The sequence below is a fragment of the Plecotus auritus genome, assembly GCF_963455305.1.
Source record: "Plecotus auritus genome assembly, chromosome: 3".
NCBI classification, from domain to species: Eukaryota; Metazoa; Chordata; class Mammalia; order Chiroptera; family Vespertilionidae; genus Plecotus; species Plecotus auritus.
The window spans coordinates 180,999,799-181,020,387 of NC_137772.1; the positions used below are offsets into that span (position 1 = coordinate 180,999,799).

The 20,589-nt window shown below is 37.7% G+C and overlaps 1 protein-coding gene across 7 annotated transcripts in view; it reads left to right on the forward strand.

Moving 5' to 3' along the window:
* Positions 1-20,589, forward strand: part of NELL2 (neural EGFL like 2) — a 331,262-nt gene that overhangs the window by 144,602 nt on the left and 166,071 nt on the right. For 4 of the 7 annotated variants that reach the window (XM_080662290.1, XM_080662296.1, XM_080662292.1 and 1 more), the window contains 3 exons: positions 2,801-2,892; positions 6,354-6,456; positions 14,696-14,824. In XM_080662290.1, the coding sequence (XP_080518416.1) occupies positions 2,801-2,892; positions 6,354-6,456; positions 14,696-14,824 (324 nt within the window). The remainder of the gene's footprint in view (positions 1-2,800; positions 2,893-6,353; positions 6,457-14,695; positions 14,825-20,589) is intronic. The other 3 variants (XM_080662294.1, XM_080662293.1, XM_080662295.1) reach the window with 1 other exon arrangement.

Consider the following 20,589-nt stretch of genomic DNA (forward strand, 5'->3'; position numbering starts at 1 on the left):
GTTCTCATTATCTTATAAAATGTGCTACTTATTAAGTGTAATTGAACACGTGCCCGAGCTTGGCATTTTGAGGTTACTGAATCTCATAAGAAAACAGAAAGAAAGCACACTTAAAAATTTCATGTTGGAGAGATATATTTTATAATCAGGTTCATTAAGTAAATGCACATGCTATCTATTCACATGACAGATAGTATGCAGCTGACAAATCTGTAGTTTTATTTTGAATATTCATGAGTGAGCAAGCTTCAGCCAGTTTTTAAGTAGTATAACTTATGCATGTGAGTTGTATTCTTCTCCAGCGTGCTCCAAAATTTTAACATCAATTCGCCACTGATACATATTGTATAGTGAAATTATTAATAAAAGCTGAGTAAGGAGATTGGTTGTAGGGTGACATTTAAAAAATATGCATACTTTCCATTATGTTAGTGTGCATAAATAATCAGTTAATTTTTCAGCAAAGGTGAAAGTTGGTTTATGCTTTAAATATGAATATTTATAGTACAACCATATATATTTTAATATTATTAATAGAAAGTACATCTAATTTCTTTATTAAAATTATTCTGTGCAACTTGATACTTTCAAAGTCATGGGAATATATAAATTCTGAAGATAAAAAATGTTTCTTCTAGTCTTACAATGAAATTTAAAGGAAACATATACGTCGACTTTGTAAAATTCACGTAGTTAAAAGTGAACATTGAATTTTGTACATAGGGCTAACAGACTGTTGAATCTTTTCCTGTCATCATTTCTACTGGTCTTTTGAAGTAATTAGCTTGAGGTGATGGAGGTGTTGTAGGGCTTCCAGGCCTCTACAGTGCTGAGTGCCATCCTTTCAGAGAAAAACAACACAAAATTATGAAAACAAAAGTTAATTCAGAGTCTTAGAAGGGGGTCTAAGCCAGAGACTGATACTGAAGGTTAAGCCTCAATGGCTTCAGGGAAAATCTACCTCTGTTATGGTGGAAGTCAACCTGGGTAGTGTGAAGCATTCCTTTCAAAACAAGCACACAATTTCCCTTGGCTAAACACTTGTGTGAATTTTAAGTAAATGTTTTGAAAGTCTTAAAGAATTATTAGACACTTTCTATACATTTTCACTAATTAAATTCATGTTTTCCCCATCGAATGTAAAGTTCTTTTCCAAAATTGCATTTAATTGTGATGGAAGCAAGGCAGGCCCAGATTCAACATCCTAAATAGGGTGCCCTAACCCATATGTACTTAAACATAAAATAATACCAACCCATGACATGATATTTACATGCATGTGCTGAAATTAATTAAGCTTCTTTTGAATTTTCTGTTTTAAAGTTCTATAATCCTATCTAATAAAAGAGTAATATGCAACACACAATATGGCTGCCCAACACACAAAGATAGCTGCCCCCGTGTGGACACAAGATGGCCACCACAAGATGGCCTGCAGGGGAGGGCAGTTGGGGGCGATCAGGCCTGCAGGGGAGGGCAGTTAGGGGTGACTGGGCCAGCAGAGGAGGGCAGTTGGGGGAGACCAGACCTGCAGGGGAGGACAGTTAGGGGCAACCCAGGCCTGCAGGGGAGAGCAGTTGGGGGGGACCAGTCCTGCATGGGAGGGCAGTTGGGGGGTCCAGGTGTGCAGGGAAGGGCAGTTAGGGATGACCAGGCCTGCAGGGGAGAGCAGTTGGGGGGGGACCAGGCCTGCAGGGGAGGGCAGTTTGGGGGGACCCAGGCCTGTAGGGAGGGCAGTTGTGGGGAGTGGGACCAGACCAGCAGGGGAGAGCAGTTAGGGGTGATGAGGCTGGCAGGGGAGGGCAGTTAGGGGTGACCAGGCCTGCAGGGGAGGACAATTGGGGGGGACCAGGCCGGCAGGGGAGGGCAGTTAGGGGTGACCAGGCTGGCAGGGGAGAGCAGTTAAGGGTGACCAGGCCTGCAGGGGAGGGAAGGTGGCCAATCGGGCTGGGAGGTGAGGGCAGTTAGGGTTGACCAGGCTGGCAGGGGAGGGCAGTTAAGGGTGACCAGGCCTGCAGGGGAGGGCAGTTAGGGGTGACCAGGCCTGCAGGGGAGGGCAGTTAGAGGTGACCAGGCCTGCAGGGGAGGGCAGTTAGGGGCAATCAGGCTGGCAGGGGAGCAGTTAGGCATCAATCAGGCTGGCAGAGGAGTGGTTACAGGGTGATCAGGCTGGCAGGCAGAAGCGGTAAGGGGCAATCAGGAAGGCAGGCAGGTGAGCAGTTGGGAGCCAGCAGTCCTGGATTGTGAGAGGGATGTCCGACTGCCCGTTCAGGCCCGATCCTAGGATCGGGCCTGAACGGGCAGTCGGACATCCCTCACGGGGTCCCAGATTGGAGAGGGTGCAGGCTGGGCTGAGGAACACCCCCTACCCCCGTGCACGAATTTCGTGCACCGGGTCTCTAGTGGAATATAAAAAATGAACTTTCCTCATATTTGTGTTGACCTTCATTTGGAGCCACCCTATGCACCTGCTTAATATCCCCCTATGTGAGACAACATCTAGCGGCAGATAATTGGCTGAGAGTCTGTTTATGGGCACTCCTTTCTCAGAGTCTAATTCTGACTTGCTGTTGCCAGTTATCATTTCTGTAGCTTATTTTACTCTCTGCTCTCAAAGGGCATGATGGTAACTTGACCCTGCATGTGCCTTATGTTAGATTGAATTTAGGTTTATAGTTACTCAAACACTGTGAAAAGGCAGAACAGAAAACTATTGTTGCAGAATAATCTGAACACTTGGAAACTATTTTTGTTAATGAAAAATAAAAAATAAATATATATGTATTTTTCCTCCCCAAAGCAATATGCCAATTTCAAGGGCGAACCTACTTTGAAGGAGAAAGACATACAGTCTATTCCTCGTCTGGAGTATGTGTTCTCTATGAGTGCAAGGTAAGAAAACTTTTCATGAGTTTTTCAAAACTCTTTAAGTTGTATAAACACAGTCAATGTTCCCTTAAAACCTCACCCTTGTGATACCTTTAAAACATCTAAGGGAAAATTTAAGATATAAATTAGAGTTCAAATATATCGAAATTCCCATTATTTTGCAAACATGTAAACTAATAGTTGCAAAATATTTTTACCAATATATAAAAATTCTGTTTTGTCAAATTAAAGTTTTATGAAGTTATCTTATATTTTCTAAATTCAAATCAGCTCCTTGTTTTCTGTTTTGAAGAAAATGTAGCTAAAGATAGATAGCCCATTGTCACTTGTGGTTTTGACCCTTGTGAGAAATATCACCCAATCCAATTAAAAACAAAACATAAAAATTACCTAAAAAGAATTAGCTGTTAGATAGAGATGAGGCTGATATTAATCTTAATCCCTTTGGGAGGAACATCTTACAAGATTTGAAGGGGAATTCTTTTTAAATTTACTGCCTTGGCTCTTGAAGTATGCTTCTGAAGCAAATTCCATTCTTTTTAACTCTGCTTCTTGATCTGCTAATTAAAAAACTAACAGTGTTTCAGAACACTCTTCATATTTGCCTTTTATAAACTATATTTCTTTACAATACATATTTCAAGCCACATTCTACCTGAAGGAAACTGTCTATATATAAAGTTTCTGCTTTAGGGTTTCATTTCTATTTGAATTTGAATTTTCCCTTTTAAATGCCTCCCACACATGGATTTTGGGGATGATTTAGTATGTATAGGTTATGCAGAAAATTAAGTTAAATGATTTACCATGCTGGCACCACCAATAAACTGCAAACATTTATGAGTTTTAAATGTTGGAGAAAGGAAAATTCTAAGAATTTTGCCAAGATAATTGAATATGAAAAAAGCCAACTATACTTCAGGCATCTTAAGTTGAACGACTTTTGGGATAAGCAAAGAGGAGACATAATGAGGCAAGACTGTGACAGATTTGATTTCAAGAATATGAAAGCTCTGCTTTCTTCATGCTCATTGTAAAGTATTCTAGCTGCTCCTTTGGTTTTGAATGGGGTCTCCTCTGATGTGGGAGTTGAGGCATAGGAACACTGTTAGCATGAATTACTTAACTGTATTTCAAGGTGGCCTAGTTCTCTATCAGCATTCCTATACCAGTGCTGTTTTGAGTGGAGTAGGTCCGACTATACATGTAAGAATTAGAGGGAAATCTAGTTACTCCAAATTGAGAAAATAGAATCAGAGAAAAGTCACTTTAAGGAAAGTGGAAAACGTTTGTCAGCTGGTTTCTAATGGTAAACTCTAACTTTGAAATATCAGCTCTAAATTTAAAATTCTTGAGGGCGTCTGAAATTTTCTACCTAATGTGTGTGTGTGTATTTTTTTTTTATCTGACCATTGTGTTTCCTAATACTGATCATCGTGGCTTAGAAATTTACTGAGATAGTTGATTTTAAAATAGCTATAAAATGCTTTAATTTTAAATTGGTTTAGTGAGAAGTCTCTATAGACAACTCTGGGTGCTTAGTAAATATTTTATTTGCTCAAACAAAAGGCACAATTTCCTACCCTCTAATGCTGTGCTGTCCAATAGAAATATGATATGAACAACAAATGTAATTTTTATTGGGCTAAATTTTCTATATTTTCCATATTTAACTTCACATATCAAAATATTATTTTAACATGTAATATATATAGCACTCTTAATGAGTCATGCTAAGTCTTCAAAATCTTGTGTGTATTTTACTGCATTTGCAGTGTTCAAGAGCTATATGGAGCTGGTGGCTATTGATTATACAGCACAGCTATCCCAGATTATCATAAGCTTTTGTAGTACTTGACTAAATTCTGAACAGTAAGGACTTTCATTGTTTCTTTTCCCTCAGGTCCCTTAGCTTCTGTATTTACACCTCTGTGTAATTGGCAGCTCTCTTATGCTTCCATTTTCTGGGCTGTCAAATCTAATCCTTCTTTGATCCTTTGCTGTCAGTTTTGTGGCCTTGAAAATGTGTCCTGGGAATATGGGTAACACAGAAAAACATAGTGGCTCTGGAAATAACATTACCAGAATGGATATTGCTGTCAAGTCAAAGGAAGACTAGCATTTGACTCCACTGTATATACATGTCCTGCCACTTTCTTTTCTTTTCTTTTTTTAATATGTCTTATTGATTTCAGAGAGGAAAGGAATCTAACCGTGACCTCCTGGTTCATAGGTTGATGCTCAACCACTGAGCCACATTGGCTGGGCCTGCCACTTTTTTTAAAAAAATATGTATTTTATTGATTTTTTACAGAAAGGAAGGGAGAAGGATAGAGAGAAACATCGATGAGAGAGAAACATCGATCAGCTGCCTCCTGCACACCTCCTACTGGGGATGTGCCCACAACCAAGGTACATGCCCTTAACCGGAATCGTACCTGGGACCTTTCAGTCCGCAGGCTGACGCTCTATCCACTGAGCCAAACCAGTCAGGGCATGGGCCTGCCACTTTCTTGATAAGAGATTATGATTTGAAGGAATTTTTCATACATAAACCGGAAGAGGGAGATGTTGAAATAAATACTTCTCCTATAAACGCAGTTCTTACAGAAATGATAACTACAAAAATCTAGTCTATTGAGCAGCATTAAATGGAAGCCTGCAAATTCCAACAGTTATTTTATTACTTATGTACCAGTAAGCATAATATAACATAGTTAATGACCCAGTTCTTCAGAGTTTAGAGATTGACAATATAGAAACCAAATGTTTACTTTGAGAGCAGGGCTAATACATTTATCAGAAAAGTATTTTGTATTTTGGTTTCTCATTGAGAAGGATTTTATCTACTTTGATTGCTAGAACTGTAATAAGACATTGGTTTATTCATCTCTTTAAGAAAGTTTTTTTGAATACCAAATATGTGCCAGGAAATATTCTAGGCATTCATTCTCAGGAGATATGAATCCGGCCATTCCCCTTATAGTTTTGTTGGGAGACCACCAATATTCCTCTACAGAGTCACCTGTGAGAATCTCCTTACAACAGTTTAGAAAATTTTAAAATGAGAATGTTAAAAAGCTCAGTTTTTGTTTTATTTTTTTTTTCAGTGAGCTGTTGATCTAATTCAAGCTGTGTCTTTGCCACATTGTCATCTGGATGTGCAAATGTGTTGTAAAACCAGCAGAATTTTTCAGGATTACCCTGACAAATGATCATGTTTGGCATATTGTAGGCATGACGGCAGTATCCATTTTAAAGTGCTTTCTAAGTGCTGATTGTCCATTTCAAAGGCTTTCCCTTTGTGATTTAAGATCATTAATGAGCCTGTGGCCTATGCCGAGATTCTCAGAATGAAAATTTTAGTTTTATATCAAAAGAGCCCTTTCAGATTCTGGACCTGAAAACTTCTCAGTAAGTCCTAATTCAGAAGTCGGAAGCATTTATTTTCTGTTGTCTAACAGGAGCAGACCATGAAGCTGGTTGAGAGTTCAGGCTGTCCAGCTTTGGATTGTCCAGAGTCTCAACAGATCACCTTGTCTCATAGCTGTTGCAAAGTTTGTAAAGGTAAGACGACTTTTTTGTAAAGAAGGTTTATGTGTATGTGTAATCCTAGGAGGCTTTTTCAACCGAGAAGAAAGAAACATGTTTATAAGCAAGTTATTTCTAAAGACTAGTCGTATTTCCCTAAATGCGTTCCTGATTTGGCACACAGTAGATAGCCATGAGGTAGTTATTATAGTAACTGAATAAAATCAGAGTGCTTTCTACTAACCTGTCTCAGGCTCGGCATCTGTAAACTTCCCTCCGTGCCCTGGTCTGATTCAGCATGACGCTGCTGAGGAAATGTACACAACAGTGCTGACTTATTTTATGTTTGTGTGTTTGCTTGCTTCTCTTCAGTTTGTTCTTATACTGGTAATTGACTTAGCATGATTCCCATCTGCTTACTTCAGATCCCTCTCTGATCATTTCCATTCTCTTCACTCATAGGCTCCTATACCACCAAGGAGAGAGAGGCCATCAGACATGTTTTGCGTTGCTTCTGTGACGAATGACCTAGGACCGATAAGTAGAAGGGATTTGGACTTTTAGTTCAATATAAGAAAACAGTGAATTTTAAGCTATTCAGATATGCACTGGGACACCTTAGGAGGAAGAGAGTTCCCATCACTAATGATTCTTACACTAGATATTCTACTGTAGATTCAAGTATTAAACTAACGGATTGATTATATGGAACTTTTTCTGATTCCTACCAATTATGAAATTATATGTACCTTCCTGTATTTTCATGAAATTACATGTTTGCGAATCCATTTCCTTCATTGGACTATGCACCTTGAGGGCAGGGCTGGGTCTTTATATTCACCTCTATATCTTTAATGCCTAAAACCTAATATGGGATATAGTTGGTGTTAATAACTTCTGTACTTGACACTACATAGCAAACTGCTCTAAATGAGCTACTAACACTTGATTGAATAATGGCCTTTATGCTAATGCAAAGGAAAGCTTAAATAGAAATAAGTAAAAAGTAATAAGCCATTTTGTTTCCTTTTAACCTAATCTATTAAAAATAGACATAAGATATCCCTTTCCCATTTTTAGCAGGGTGATGCAGTTTTTTCTTATTTCCTTCCTCCATCCATTCAATTATGAGTTTTAAAACCTCAGTTCTGTGAAAGGCTCTTTGGGAATTTCAAAGTTGTTTAAGACTTGGTTTGCCCTTCAAGGAGCTTTTAGGGTAGCTCTGAGGAATGAAGGACTGTAACCAAATGGACAAACAAGAAGGGCCATTAGAGGTTTCATCCTCACAGCACCTAACTGGTGCCTTGCACAGAGCATGTGTGGAATTTGATTTCAATCAAGAGCGCTCATTCCAGTCACTTGATTTGGGAACTGGACAGTTATAGGGAGGCTATCCCAGTGCTTTTCAAGCTGAAATGTACATGCAAATAAGCTAGGGATGTTATTAACATGCAGATCGTGACCCTAGGTCTGGGGTTGAGCCCAAGAATCTGCATCTGTAATAAGCTCCCGGGTGATGCTACTACTGGTCTGTGGGACCACATTCGTGGATTTACCTGTTGCTGCATAACAAAATGGCCCCAAAGCTCAGTGGCTTAAAACAAACACCCCTTTTATTATATCTCACAATATTGTGGGTCAGGACTTCAGAAAGGGGTTGGCCAGGACATTCTTCTGCTCCACATGGTGTTCACTGGGGTCACTCAGCTGGAAGCTGGGCTGGGGTGGAAGGTTCTAGATGGCCTCCCTATATGCTGGACATGTCAGTAGTGATGATGGGAAGGCTGGGCACAGCCAGAACTCTTCCCCTCCCACATGATCTCAAGACTTCTCCTTGTGGTCTCTCCAGTAGGATAGTAGTCAGACTTCTTAAAAGGCGACTGTTGGCTCTTAAAGACTAGGTCTAGAATGGAAACAGCAGTACTACCATATTTCGTTGGTTAGCGCAGTCATAGGACAGCCCATGTTTAAGGGGAGGCAGAACAGAGCTAGCCATGATAGGAGTGCTGAAATTGTGTGGCTACCTTTAATCCACTGATAGTGTGGAGGAGCTACTCAGATATTAGACAGGTAAATAGTATAAAAATTAGCCAAGATGGGCTAGGATGAGATTTGAATAAGAACCTGAGATAGGGCCTTTGAGATGTCAAGAGAAGCTCCAGTCACATCCATTTCTTTTAAAAAGAGCTATGATATAAAATTACAAAACAAGTTAGAAAATGAAAAACAGCTACAAAAATTGTTATGTTTAGCCCTAGCCAGTTTGGCTCAGTGGATAGAGTATCAGCCTGCGGACCAAAGGGTCTCTTGTTCGATTCCGGTCAAGGGCTCATCGGCCCAGGCCCTGGTTAGGGCTCCTGCAGGAGGCAACCAATGGATGTGTTTCTCCCAGATCGATGTTTCTCTCTGTCTTTCCCTCTCTCTTCCACTCTCTCTAAAAATAAATGGAAAAATGTCCTCGGGTGAGGATGAACAAAAACAAATGAACAAAAACAAACAAACAAAAAATAAATAAATAAAGGTGATTAAATGTTTTAAAAATTTGTTATATTTAAATTGTTTATAGTTTTAAAAATTAATGTGTTTACACAGCACACTCCAAACACAATGACAAAATATTCTGTGACCTAACAGGATACCCCCCGCCCCCACCTGAGATTCTTATATAATAGAAATGAAATGGAGTCTTGGTATCACCATGAAAAAAAAAATCTGATAAATTCTCTTAAGCAGCCAGAATTAAGAACCACTGGCTTAGATAATACTGAAATTGGACAAGTTAGCCCTTCTCGAAACATTTAGTGCAATTTATAATAAAGGTTGCTTCTATTTCTGACTTCAAATATATAACCAAATGAATTCTCCTGGCATTCTCTGACTTTAAACTAAAAAAAAAAAGACAAGTTCTCTAGGCTTACATTTTGAGTCAACTCCTACACTGATGCTGTGACAAACTCATTCGTAATAAAATTGGCCTCCAGTTTCCAGGTCTTTCTGCCTAGTGCTAAAGACGCTGTGCTCATACCTGAGAAAGTTGTTCAGCAAGAGTTAGTCAGTATTCCCTGAGGGCAGAGCAGGAGATTAAAGTGTTGACCTGCCCACTAGGCTCTGCCAGTGACTGGAAGCCAAGCTGTGCACTGAAATGAAGCTCCAAATCTCCAGGCACCAACTCAAATCCAGCCAAGGCTGTTTTCTCGGTACCATGGAATTGGCTATCTTCTACAGTAGCATCTCAGAAGCAGTGCAGACTTGATACAGGACTGTGAATGTGACAATTTTCATTTCTGCATTTTCCTTTTCCTCCCTTAGCAGCCCCTTTCTCTATGTGCAAAACTACCACGTGCTTTTTACTGGATACCCCACTTTAAGTTGGCATTTACTTCATTGTGACGTATAAGTAGTATCGGTATGCAGAAGGCTGAGCGGATATAGATTGTTCTCTCCCAACTTCTGGATAACTCAGTTTCCCACATTATTCAATTACACCTTTAGGATTCTTATTATTTTTATGTTACTAATAGCATTTAGTTAGTGTTTTATATCTGTTATTAGTCATTATTTAAAGCTTTAGTTTCATTCCTAAGAAGTGGTATCCATGAAATAATGGGATTATTTGTTATTAGATTCATGTGTTTCTTATACACATTAAAAGAAATCCATTGCTATTAGTACTTTTAAAAAATGTTCATCCAACAAAGAACAGACTGATGGTTGCCAGAGGGGAAGGGAATTGAGGGACTGGGTGAAAAAAAGTGAAGTACAAATTGGTAGTTACAATATAGCCACAGGGGTGTAAAGTACAACATAGGGAATGTAGTAAATAATATTGCAATAATTATGTATGGTGCCACGTGGGTATTGGAAATATCAGGGGGATCACTTTCTAAAATGTAGGATTTTTCTAACCACAATGCTGTACACATAAAATGAATACAAAAATATTGAATGTACTGTAATTGAAAAATAAAATTTAAGTTAAAAAACACACATACACACACACAACACGTCATCCACGCATATGAATCAAACTTTGGGAAAAATCAGGATTATCCATTGTCTTGCAAACAATACCTAAATAAATTTGTATTCTTTGAGGTGTAAAAGATAGAACACCTAATCCAACTGACTTAAGCAAACAATGGAACCTATGGCCCCAGTAAGCAGCTTGAATCAGATGCAAATCCTACCCCTTTCCCTAGATGCATCTCTCAGCCTGTCTCCTCTGAGGTGGCTTTATCTTTAGGCTCTTTGTGTTCTCAGGTAGACCCCCTGACATTCTCAGACTCACATCATTATGATACGTAAGGAAGTGGAAGAAAAGTTCAATATTCTCATGAGTTGAACAAAGACCCAGAATTGAGTTTCCTCTGTTTTTAATAGCCCAGACTCGATCATGTGCCCAGACCTGGAGAAATTACTGTTTCCAGGCCCGAGGAATGCCTTATCCTGTGGGGCAGCAGAGGCCATTTCCTTATGAGCACACAGATTCATCCAGAGTATGATTAGCTTGTTTTTATTTTCCGAAAAGGAGGAATAGATGCCTGTAGGCAATGCCAACAATTATTCACCTCAAAATCAGTGGATTATCTTTCTCCTGATTATTAAGTACTAGAGGCCCGATTGCACGAAGAGTCATGCAAGAATGGGCCTTCCTTCCCTTGGCTGCAGGCACCGCCTTCGTTCTAGCCTGGAGCCACCTTTCCTCCTTCTGACACTGCCCAGAGGCCTGGAGTGGCTGGGGCAGTGTGGAATGCCTGTGTTGTCTCCATGGTGATGACGCAAGCATCCTGCCCTGCCCCCGGCCACTCTGTGCCTGCATATGCAAATTAACCTTCCATCTTTGTTGGGATAATTTGCATACTCACTCCTGATTGGCTGGTGGGTGTCACGAAGGTATGGTCAATTTGCATCTTTCTCTTTTATTAGTGTAGATAACTTTTATCTATATTGTTCTTATAGTCTTTCATATTCACCCTTCCCTTTGTATCCAGTTACACAGAAATGCATGCTAATATTTCATAAAACTACATTTAATAAAAGACACAGAACTTCATTTGAAAAGCTCACAAAAGGAATAGAAAACTTGGTATCTTTGAGGTTAAAATCCAAAGGAATAAGTGAAAGAAAGGCTAGATTGTATTATATTATTGATCCATCCATTTAGAACTAATATTTGAATTTTCTTCTGATACGTATCTCAACAGATTTGTTTTATGGCTTATTAGCAATATTCTAATTGCTTTAATTATTAACAAATACCATACTATTATGCTTTTACATAGATGGCCTCATTTGAACCTTACATTTTTGTGAGGTAGATATTATCCTAATTTTACAGGTGAGAAAAACTGAAGGTTTTAGGAAGGTTAATTAACTTACATGGCTAATTGACACAGCCAGTAAGTGGTAGAGATAACAAGTAAATCCAAGTTTTCCAACCTTGCTGGTTTGGCTCAGTGGATAGAGTCTGTGCATTGAAAGGTCCTGGGTTCGATTCTGGTCAAGGGCACATGCCCAGGTTGCAGAGTGGATTCCCAGTAGGGGGTATACAGGAGGCAGCCAATCAATGATTCTCTCTCATTATTGATGTTTCTATCTTTCTTCTTTGCTGAAATCAAATATATATTCAGTGAATTTATTTGTTGAGAGAATAAATCAAAATAGCTATCTGACATTGTCTGGAGTAAATTTGAATTTTATTGATGAAATTTTCAGTTTTCAAGTCTCTGGATTAATAAAAAAACAAACATACACTATCTGATAAAAACTAACACTCCCTAACTAAACTTAACATTAAAAGTAGCATCACCTTATAGTTGTTACCTTATAGTTGTTATCTTGTAACAATTAGACACTGCATGACGAGCATGTGCACAATATTTGATGCTGAGATGAAGGGTCTTGCCACTACTTCGGCAGAATAGGAATGGTCTGTAATAGATTGGGTAGAATCTGAAATATAGGAGAAGAGAAAATGCAGCAAAGTGAGAAATGGAAAGATAGTTTTGAAAAAATATAAACTATGAGAGAAAAATCTAAATATATTAGGAACAGCACCTGTTCTTAGTCCCAGGCCTCTAAAAGGTATTTGAAACATTGCAGTAAAAGTATGCACAGTTTAGCACTGTGTTGGAAGATGATCTCCTAATTCTTTGTGTATCTAAAGGAGTGGGGCAGTTTTTTGTTTTGTTTTTTATTTTGTGTGACTTTGTTTTAATTTAGAATAAATACGAAGTGATTTTTTGGTGCCTTTTCATTTTAGGTTGATGATATGCTGAGCTATTGGGATAGAGAATGGAGATGATTTTTTTAGTTGAAATTATTCCCCCTTAGGCATTGTAAAAAGGCAATGGAACACATTTTAAGAAATATGGTTTCAATTTAACTATTTAAAGAAGAAGGTAATAAAAAGATCCTACAAAAAATTTTTTTTCCTCTTAAAAATGAACTTTTTACTTCTAAATGTTTTAATCATGAGAATTTATATTGTGAAGAATCTTGTCAAGTGATTTCAATGCTGTGATTCACTATATACAGTAATCCCTCCCTTATCCATGGTTTTGGTTACCTGTGGTCAACAGCAGTCCAAAAATATTAAATGGAAAATTCCAAAAATAAGCAATTCATACTAGTAAGTTTTAAATTGCACAGCGTTCTATATAGCATGATGAAATCTCAATCCACCCTGCTGTGTCCTGCCTGGGACATGGATCAGCCCTTTGTATAGTGCATGCACACACGCGCGCACACACATACACACACACAAACACACACACACACACACTGTACACATTACCCGCCTGTTAGTCCCTTGATTGCTGTCTTGGTTATCAGATCAACAAACCTGATATTGCTGTGCTTGTGTTCAAGGAACCCTTATTTTACTTAATAATGGCCCCAAAGCCATTCACATAACTTTTATTACAATATATGTTATAATTGTTCTATTTTATTGTTGTTGTTAATCCCTTACTGTACCTATTTTTTAAATTAAACTTCATTATGGGTGTGTATATATAAGAAAAAAAACATATGATGTATAGGGTTTGATACTATTCTGTGGATTCAGTCTTCAACTGGAGGGTCTTTGAAAATACCTCTCCCAGGATAAGGGGGGGACTACTGTATTTTTGGGGTCATCTTTAGGGATATGTTTTAATTCTGGGTGATATTCATAGTAGTCATTATGGATACCAACTAATCAGAATGCACAGCAACCTTTTTGCTGTACCAGATATACCTGTTGGCTGTAGTATAGCTTAATCCACCTTTTACTGAATCACAGCGTTTATGGTAATTTGATTACAAATAAGGTGAGCCAGTTTAGAACTCCCATCTTCACAATTTGCTTAGGTAAAAGTCTTTTCTTGGCTATAGGCAGGTGAGTTTATTCTAGTTACATGCAATATATTCTTCTAGTCTTTTATACATGAACTGAAATTGTCATTCATTAAACAATGTAAAACTAGAGAGATATGCATCAGGCGATTTGAAAATTGTTTGTATGATGTATAATCACATAATTTCCATTAAGTATGGATTCCAGTGTTCAAGCTTTTCAATTTCAGCATCTCAGATTATTTTTGAACAAGGGATTCACACAGGAAAAGGAGATCCTCAGAAATTGCACGATTGGTGTCACTGTTTATAAAATTTTCCATTTTTCCTTTCTTCTCATAAAGATTCTGGAATCTGTAAAATCTTTGTAATTCATAAAAACTTTCTTCTTCTTTTGAGTGGACATATTTTGCCTGACAGATTTCGAGAGAAAATTAGATTGAAGTGGTGTAATTTTCATTTTTAAATAGGCTTTGAATTTTTTTAAGGATATTGGCTGTCTGTTTTATTTCTTAAATACACAATGTATTTCATCTGACTTGAATTTTATTACCCATAGTTACTAATAATGTTCCACCACCAGTTCTCAGATTACTTTCTCACTGTATTATCTCCTGTGTTGTATATCTACATTTTGGACTCCAAGAATTGTTTCAGGTAATGGAGGACTGTTATTAGAATATTAGGGACTAGGGAGCATTTACAAAGACCGAAACAAGACATAGACTAACTTGAAATAGGAATTAATTGAGTTTACACAGAAAGAAAAAGTTTTTAGTACACATAGCATGTGGTTCTGTAAACACAGGATAAAGATATTACTTTAAAAATCATGTAGGGAAAAAATGCTTCTAAATCAAAAGGAAATATGAAGTAGATGGGGTTTATTGGCTTTGTCATGGTTCATTTCCCTCCATAAGTTCCTTTTTTCTTGTAGGTTATGACTTTTGTTCTGAAAGGCATAACTGCATGGAGAATTCTGTCTGCAGAAATCTGAATGACAGGGCCGTCTGCAGCTGTCGAGATGGTTTTAGGGCCCTTCGCGAGGACAACGCCTACTGTGAAGGTAATCCTGGTGCCGATTTGTAGCTCAGATGGATACATTTCCTAAGATTACTGCATGCCAAATTTATTAATTTCCCAGGTTGTCAAGTTGATGGGCCCATTAAAAGTGGTGAATTTAATTTGGAGCATATTAATCAGCTAAAAGTAATTTATCTTTCAAATTAAAGTTTTTCAGCTATCTGCTGTATGTCAGACTAATAAGTTAATATGGCTGGTTTCTTGAATGAGAACAATACTCCCACTGTGAAATTGCCTTCTTTTTTTTATTCATAATTAGATGTTCAGGTAGTTCACATATTGACACATGATTACTGTGGCTTGCAGTTAGCATTGTAGGCAGATTTTTCCAGACAATGTTTTGTAACAAAGGCAATCAATTAAGCGGAAGATAAAGTGCCCACTGCTATTTTTGTTTGCTAACGTAAGTAATCTCAGTAGTTGTACCGATGCTTTGTGGTATTTAGTAAATAGCTCCAAAGGAATAAATGGTTCCCTAGTTATTTTTAAAAATCTCAACTGATACCCAAGGTAGTTTATTCTCTCATGGAAACAATCCAAATACAGTGAGGAAGTCCTTGGCATTCATAAATACCGTGGCTTTAACTATTCATGAAGTATCTAGAAGTGCATGAGATGTAGTAATTTATGATTTGCCTGAGGCACAGATTTGAATCATTCTCATTAACTGTGTGTAGCTAGTGGGTCTTGAAAGGAAGAACACTGCTATAGTGGGGTTTGGACCTTTGGAGTGTTCTAGACTTGCCCTTTCCAAATGTCAAAAATGTGCGATTGGTCCTTGGAGGTGGAAAACCTCCAAAGTATAAACATTTAACCTTTGCTTAGCTACACAGTGATTTATTGGCTGTTGGGAAACCAATTCCTATTGTTTCCCTTGCTTTCAATAGATTTTTTTTTCTTGCCTTAAAAGTCAGTATTTATTTTGACATTTTTCTCCAAAGTATTCCTTTAAATGCTTCTGAATCACTTCTAAATTGACATTTTTCTCCAAAGTATTCCTTTAAATGCTTCTGAATCACTTCTAAAGAGACTATTCCTTTTTTGCCTAAGGAAGGACATATGGCTTCCCTTCCCCGTTCATAATGAAGATTTATTTAAAATTCATCATTTTGAAATATTATATATAAGAAATGTATTTAAAAGTTACTTAGTAAAATAATGCATTTTAATTACAATATTTAAGATTTCTAATATGTAGCCGAAACCGGTTTGGTTCAGTGGATAGAGCGTTGGCCTGCGGACTGAAGGGTCCCGGGTTCGATTCCGGTCAAGGGCATGTACCTTGGTTGCGGGCACATCCCCAGTGGGAGGTGTGTAGGAGGCAGCTGATCGATGTCTCTCTCTCATCGATGTTTCTAGCTCTCTATCCCTCTCCCTTCCTCTCTGTAAAATATCAATAAAATATATTTAAAAAAAGATTTCTAATATGTAATAAGCCCCACTGATACTATTAATATGTATAATATGAAACCACATGATATAAATTCATGTGATACCTCTTTTTGAATCTTACTTTTATGATAATTATTTTTAATTTTGAGCCGTTGCTTTTGTTGTTGTTAACTATATTCAACTCAGGAGTAAGTACTTAGTGAGCACCCACTTACTGTACCCCAAACATTTTTCTAGGACTGGATAGAAAATGGTGAATAAGTCTCATACATTTCCTGTGCTCAGGAGCTTACATTCTGTGGGGGGTGGAGATGGGGGGGGGGCAGAGACTATGTGAGTAACTCCTGACCCAGGGAAGGAGATAGCAATAAGTAATAGGAGGTAGCAATAAGTAATAGGAGGAAAAGGAAACAAGATGGTGTGATGGAGAGTGACTGCGGAGTAATTTAGGTAGGATGGTCAGGGAAAGCCTCTGAGGCTGGAGGAGGGAAGGTTGACAGTTGACTTGAGACTTGATGATAAGGAAGCAACATTGAAAGGTCCAGAATAGAGCATTCCCACAGAAGAAATAGCAGGTAGAAAGACCCTAAGTAGGAACCAGCTTGGCTGTTCTAGAAACAGAAAGAAGGATAATGTGATGAAGCAGACAAGTCAGAGGAGAGGCAGTTAAGAGTTAGGCAGTGTCAAGGCAATGCCGACAGGACTCTAAGGAGGGGAATGACATGCTCAAACTTGGAAGGACAGTTCTGCCTGCAATGTGTTCGATGAAATGTTGAGTTGGATGTGGTGGGGAGAACAGAAGTGCCCACAAAAAGACTGGTTGGAAGGCTACTGCAGGAGTCTAGGCAAAGATATTGGTGGCCCGGATTGGAAAGTGATAAGGGAGATAAGGAAGAGGGAGGATATTCATGGTAGAGCCATCTGGAATGGATCAGACTGAAGCAATGGTTTGTAAATTGCTTCATGATATGTACTGGTCATTTAAAGATGTAATCTTCAAAAGTTAAGAAAGTGATGGAAAAATTTATTGGTTTATTACAGAGATACTAGTGGCCTGGTGCACAAAATTCATGCACATTAAAAGGGAATTAATTAGAGGAAATGTTTTAATATTGCTATTTGCCCTTTCTCTACAATAGAAGTGTCAGAGATTAAAGAAAATTAGTAAAATGTATATGAAAATCTCCCTCCTGTCAGAGTCTGGGGCGCGCCACAGGACCGAGAGTCAAGTCCTCGCCCCACCAGTGTGTGCCTCGAAATCATGTGAGATCCAGACCCAGCTGGCCCCACCCCCATCAAGCCCCAGAGGGTGGGGGCTGCAGCCTCAGGTCCCCTGTCAAGCTCTGCTGAGCAGGGGTGCAGCCTCAGGTCCCCCGGCCCTGATGCGAGGGTGCAAGGGCATGATGACCATTTGCATATTAGCTCTTTATTATATAGGATTGAATTTTTTATACATGAAGACATTTAATAATATATCTTCTGTTATTCATGCTAACAGGCTTTGTAGTATTCTGATCAAATTTGGTTTTACTTTGTTGTTGCTAACTTTAAGGATATTTTGACTTCTTAGAAGCAACATTTGAAAAAATGTTATGCAATCAGCTGGTCTTGTAGAGTTCTGGTCCTCTAAGAAATATGACTTTTCGTTATATAAAAAAAATGAGCAAGTGGTAATTTTTAAGTAATATACATTTACTAAATCTGTGGGATTGTTTAATTGAAATGATTGATTTTTACTGTTTACTTGATCAGTGTTAAGATAACACTGGTAAATATTGAAATTCATTTATTCATTTGACACATATGCATTGAATACCTACTTTGTTTAAGGCCAGGCTAGAGGTGAGACAGTAAATAAGATATAATAATGTCTGATACTCTTTTAGGCAAGAAAGATAAATAGATTGCTACACCAAAGGACATTGAATTACACATGGGGCAAATTCTGTGAAAGAGAAACAGGTTAACAGAGGTCTGATCTGGGTGGGTGGTAGTGCTTTTGTTTTTCGTTTTTCTGAAATCTGAAGATTAAGTAAAAATTGGCCAGGCATATAAGTAAGGGTGGGAAAGAAGGGAATTTCCTAGGTGGAATAATCCGCGTGTCTAAAGGCCTCTAGGAGGAGAGAAGGACTTTTAAGAACTGACACAAGGCAGAGAGCAAAGGAGAGGTGCCTGATGAGACTGAAGGTGGGAAGCAGGTAATTAAAGGGCACAATGAAGAGTGAGGTTTCCTGATAAGAACAAGGGGAAGCCAATGGGAAGTTTTAAGCAGAGAGGTGCCATGATCATATTGTGAAGGCAGAGATCAGGTTGATGTGCTTATAAGCCAGGGAACACCAAAGATTTCCACCAGCCAAGCATCGAAGTTAGGCAAGAGGCATGGAACAAATTCTCCTTCGCAGTCCTCAGAAGGAACCAGCCCTTGGACACCTTGATTTCGGACCATTAGCCTCTAGATTTGTGAGACAAATTTCTGTTGCTACGGCCACCAGTTTGTGGTACTCCATGGTAGCCCTAGCAAACGAATGCAATCTGAAAGAAATACTTTTTGCTTCTTGGTTTAATTACCCATGATTTAATTACCCTTCTAGACTGCTTAATTTTTATTTTTTCCTTGAAGATTTTCTTGATAGATTAAGTGTACATCGATTTAACTTATCAAATAAAATTTTAAATTTTATCTGACTGAAGAATTAGTACCTTGTTCTGTATTGTCCAATTGTTATATATATATAACTATGTACTATATTATTTATTAAGGGATTCATATATATGTATTGATATATATTTCTCCCATCTATAATATAAGTGTCTTGCTGTCATAGATTGTTTATTTTTCTTGAATTGTTCCTAACTTCTAAAATAGGGAGAGACAAATAGAGTTTAAGATACATTTATTTATGGTACTTGTCTTTCTCTGACTGGCTTGTTTCATTTAGCGTAATGTTCTCCAGGTCCATCCATTGCAAATGGTAAAATTTTCTTCCTTTTTACAGCGGAGTAGTATTTCATTGTGTAAATGTACCATAGCTGTTTTAAAGTACCGTATGATTTCACTCATATATAGAATTCAACAAACAAATTGAACAAACAAGCAAAACAGAGACAGAATCATAGATAGAGAGCAGGTAGACAGCTGGTGGTGGAGGGGTGGTGGTGGGGGATGGAGGGATTGAACAAAAAAGAAAGAAAAGAGAAAATAACTTATAGACAGGGACAACAGTGTGGTGATTGCTGGGGGACAGGGGGTGGAGGTGGAAGAGGGGTATAGGGGAATAAATGGTGATGGGAAATAAATAAAGTTTTGCAACTAAAAAAAAAAGATATGTTTGTTTATTGATTGTTTGAATTGCTTAGATATGCTGAACAGATGGGTTCCTTTAGGCTACCTCACCCACCAAAGAATTATTTAGGACAAGTATTGAACTTAATGAATGTGTTTATATTGTGTAAAAAGTTCTAATTGCCGTATTAAATTTTTATAGCTAAAAACGGATTCAGTTGTTTTTAAACTGGTATGTATTGGCCTTAAAATTTATTTTGAGTAGTACAAAAAAAGGAATTTATTAATTTATAACAGTCATTATTTATTAAATTATATGTATTCCGATAAATGGCATGCATAGTAAAAGGACCACAAATTACCTATTTTCTTCTTTTTTTAAATCATTGTATCAAAAGAAATACTGTCTCCTCCTACCTCATTTTCTGTCTTTTTAATGCAGTCCATTAGCTAATGATATCTCATCTACCTTTTTTCTTGTTCTGAATTTTAAGAATTCTAGCCCATGTAGTAATGTGAACATAGCTCTTAATGAAAAACATGCAATGTCTCTGTTTCTATTTTGTATTCGCCTTTCCTGCTATTGTTTTGTCAATAAGGCTATAATGAAAAACACCACCAATTTCTAAAAATCAAATGGTTTTTTAGAGACATTTAAAAATCGCCTTTTACATTCATCTTATTATCAGCAATCCTATGATGGAGACATGATTAGAATCTTCTGTTGTGCGGTTCAGAAAGCTGAAGAGCTTGGAAAGGAAATTATTTGCCCCAAATCTCTTTTTAATAAACAGTAAACCCAGAAAATAAACAGTAAATCCAGAGTTCAAATTTATGTCATCTATCTTTAAATTAGGTGTTTTAAAATGTTTTTCTACTTTTAATTTGCTCATTATATAATTAAGCTAATTCTTGTTTTGATAAATAAAAGTGGTATGCAGATTTTTCTTTAGACAAACATTTTTTTTTTAAAGCAGTTGATGGGCTTCAAAAATTGAATGTTTCTGAAAAGGAAAAAAAAGAATCTCTGTAGTCCATCCAGAAAGCATCTCAATGGCATTACAGAAACTGTA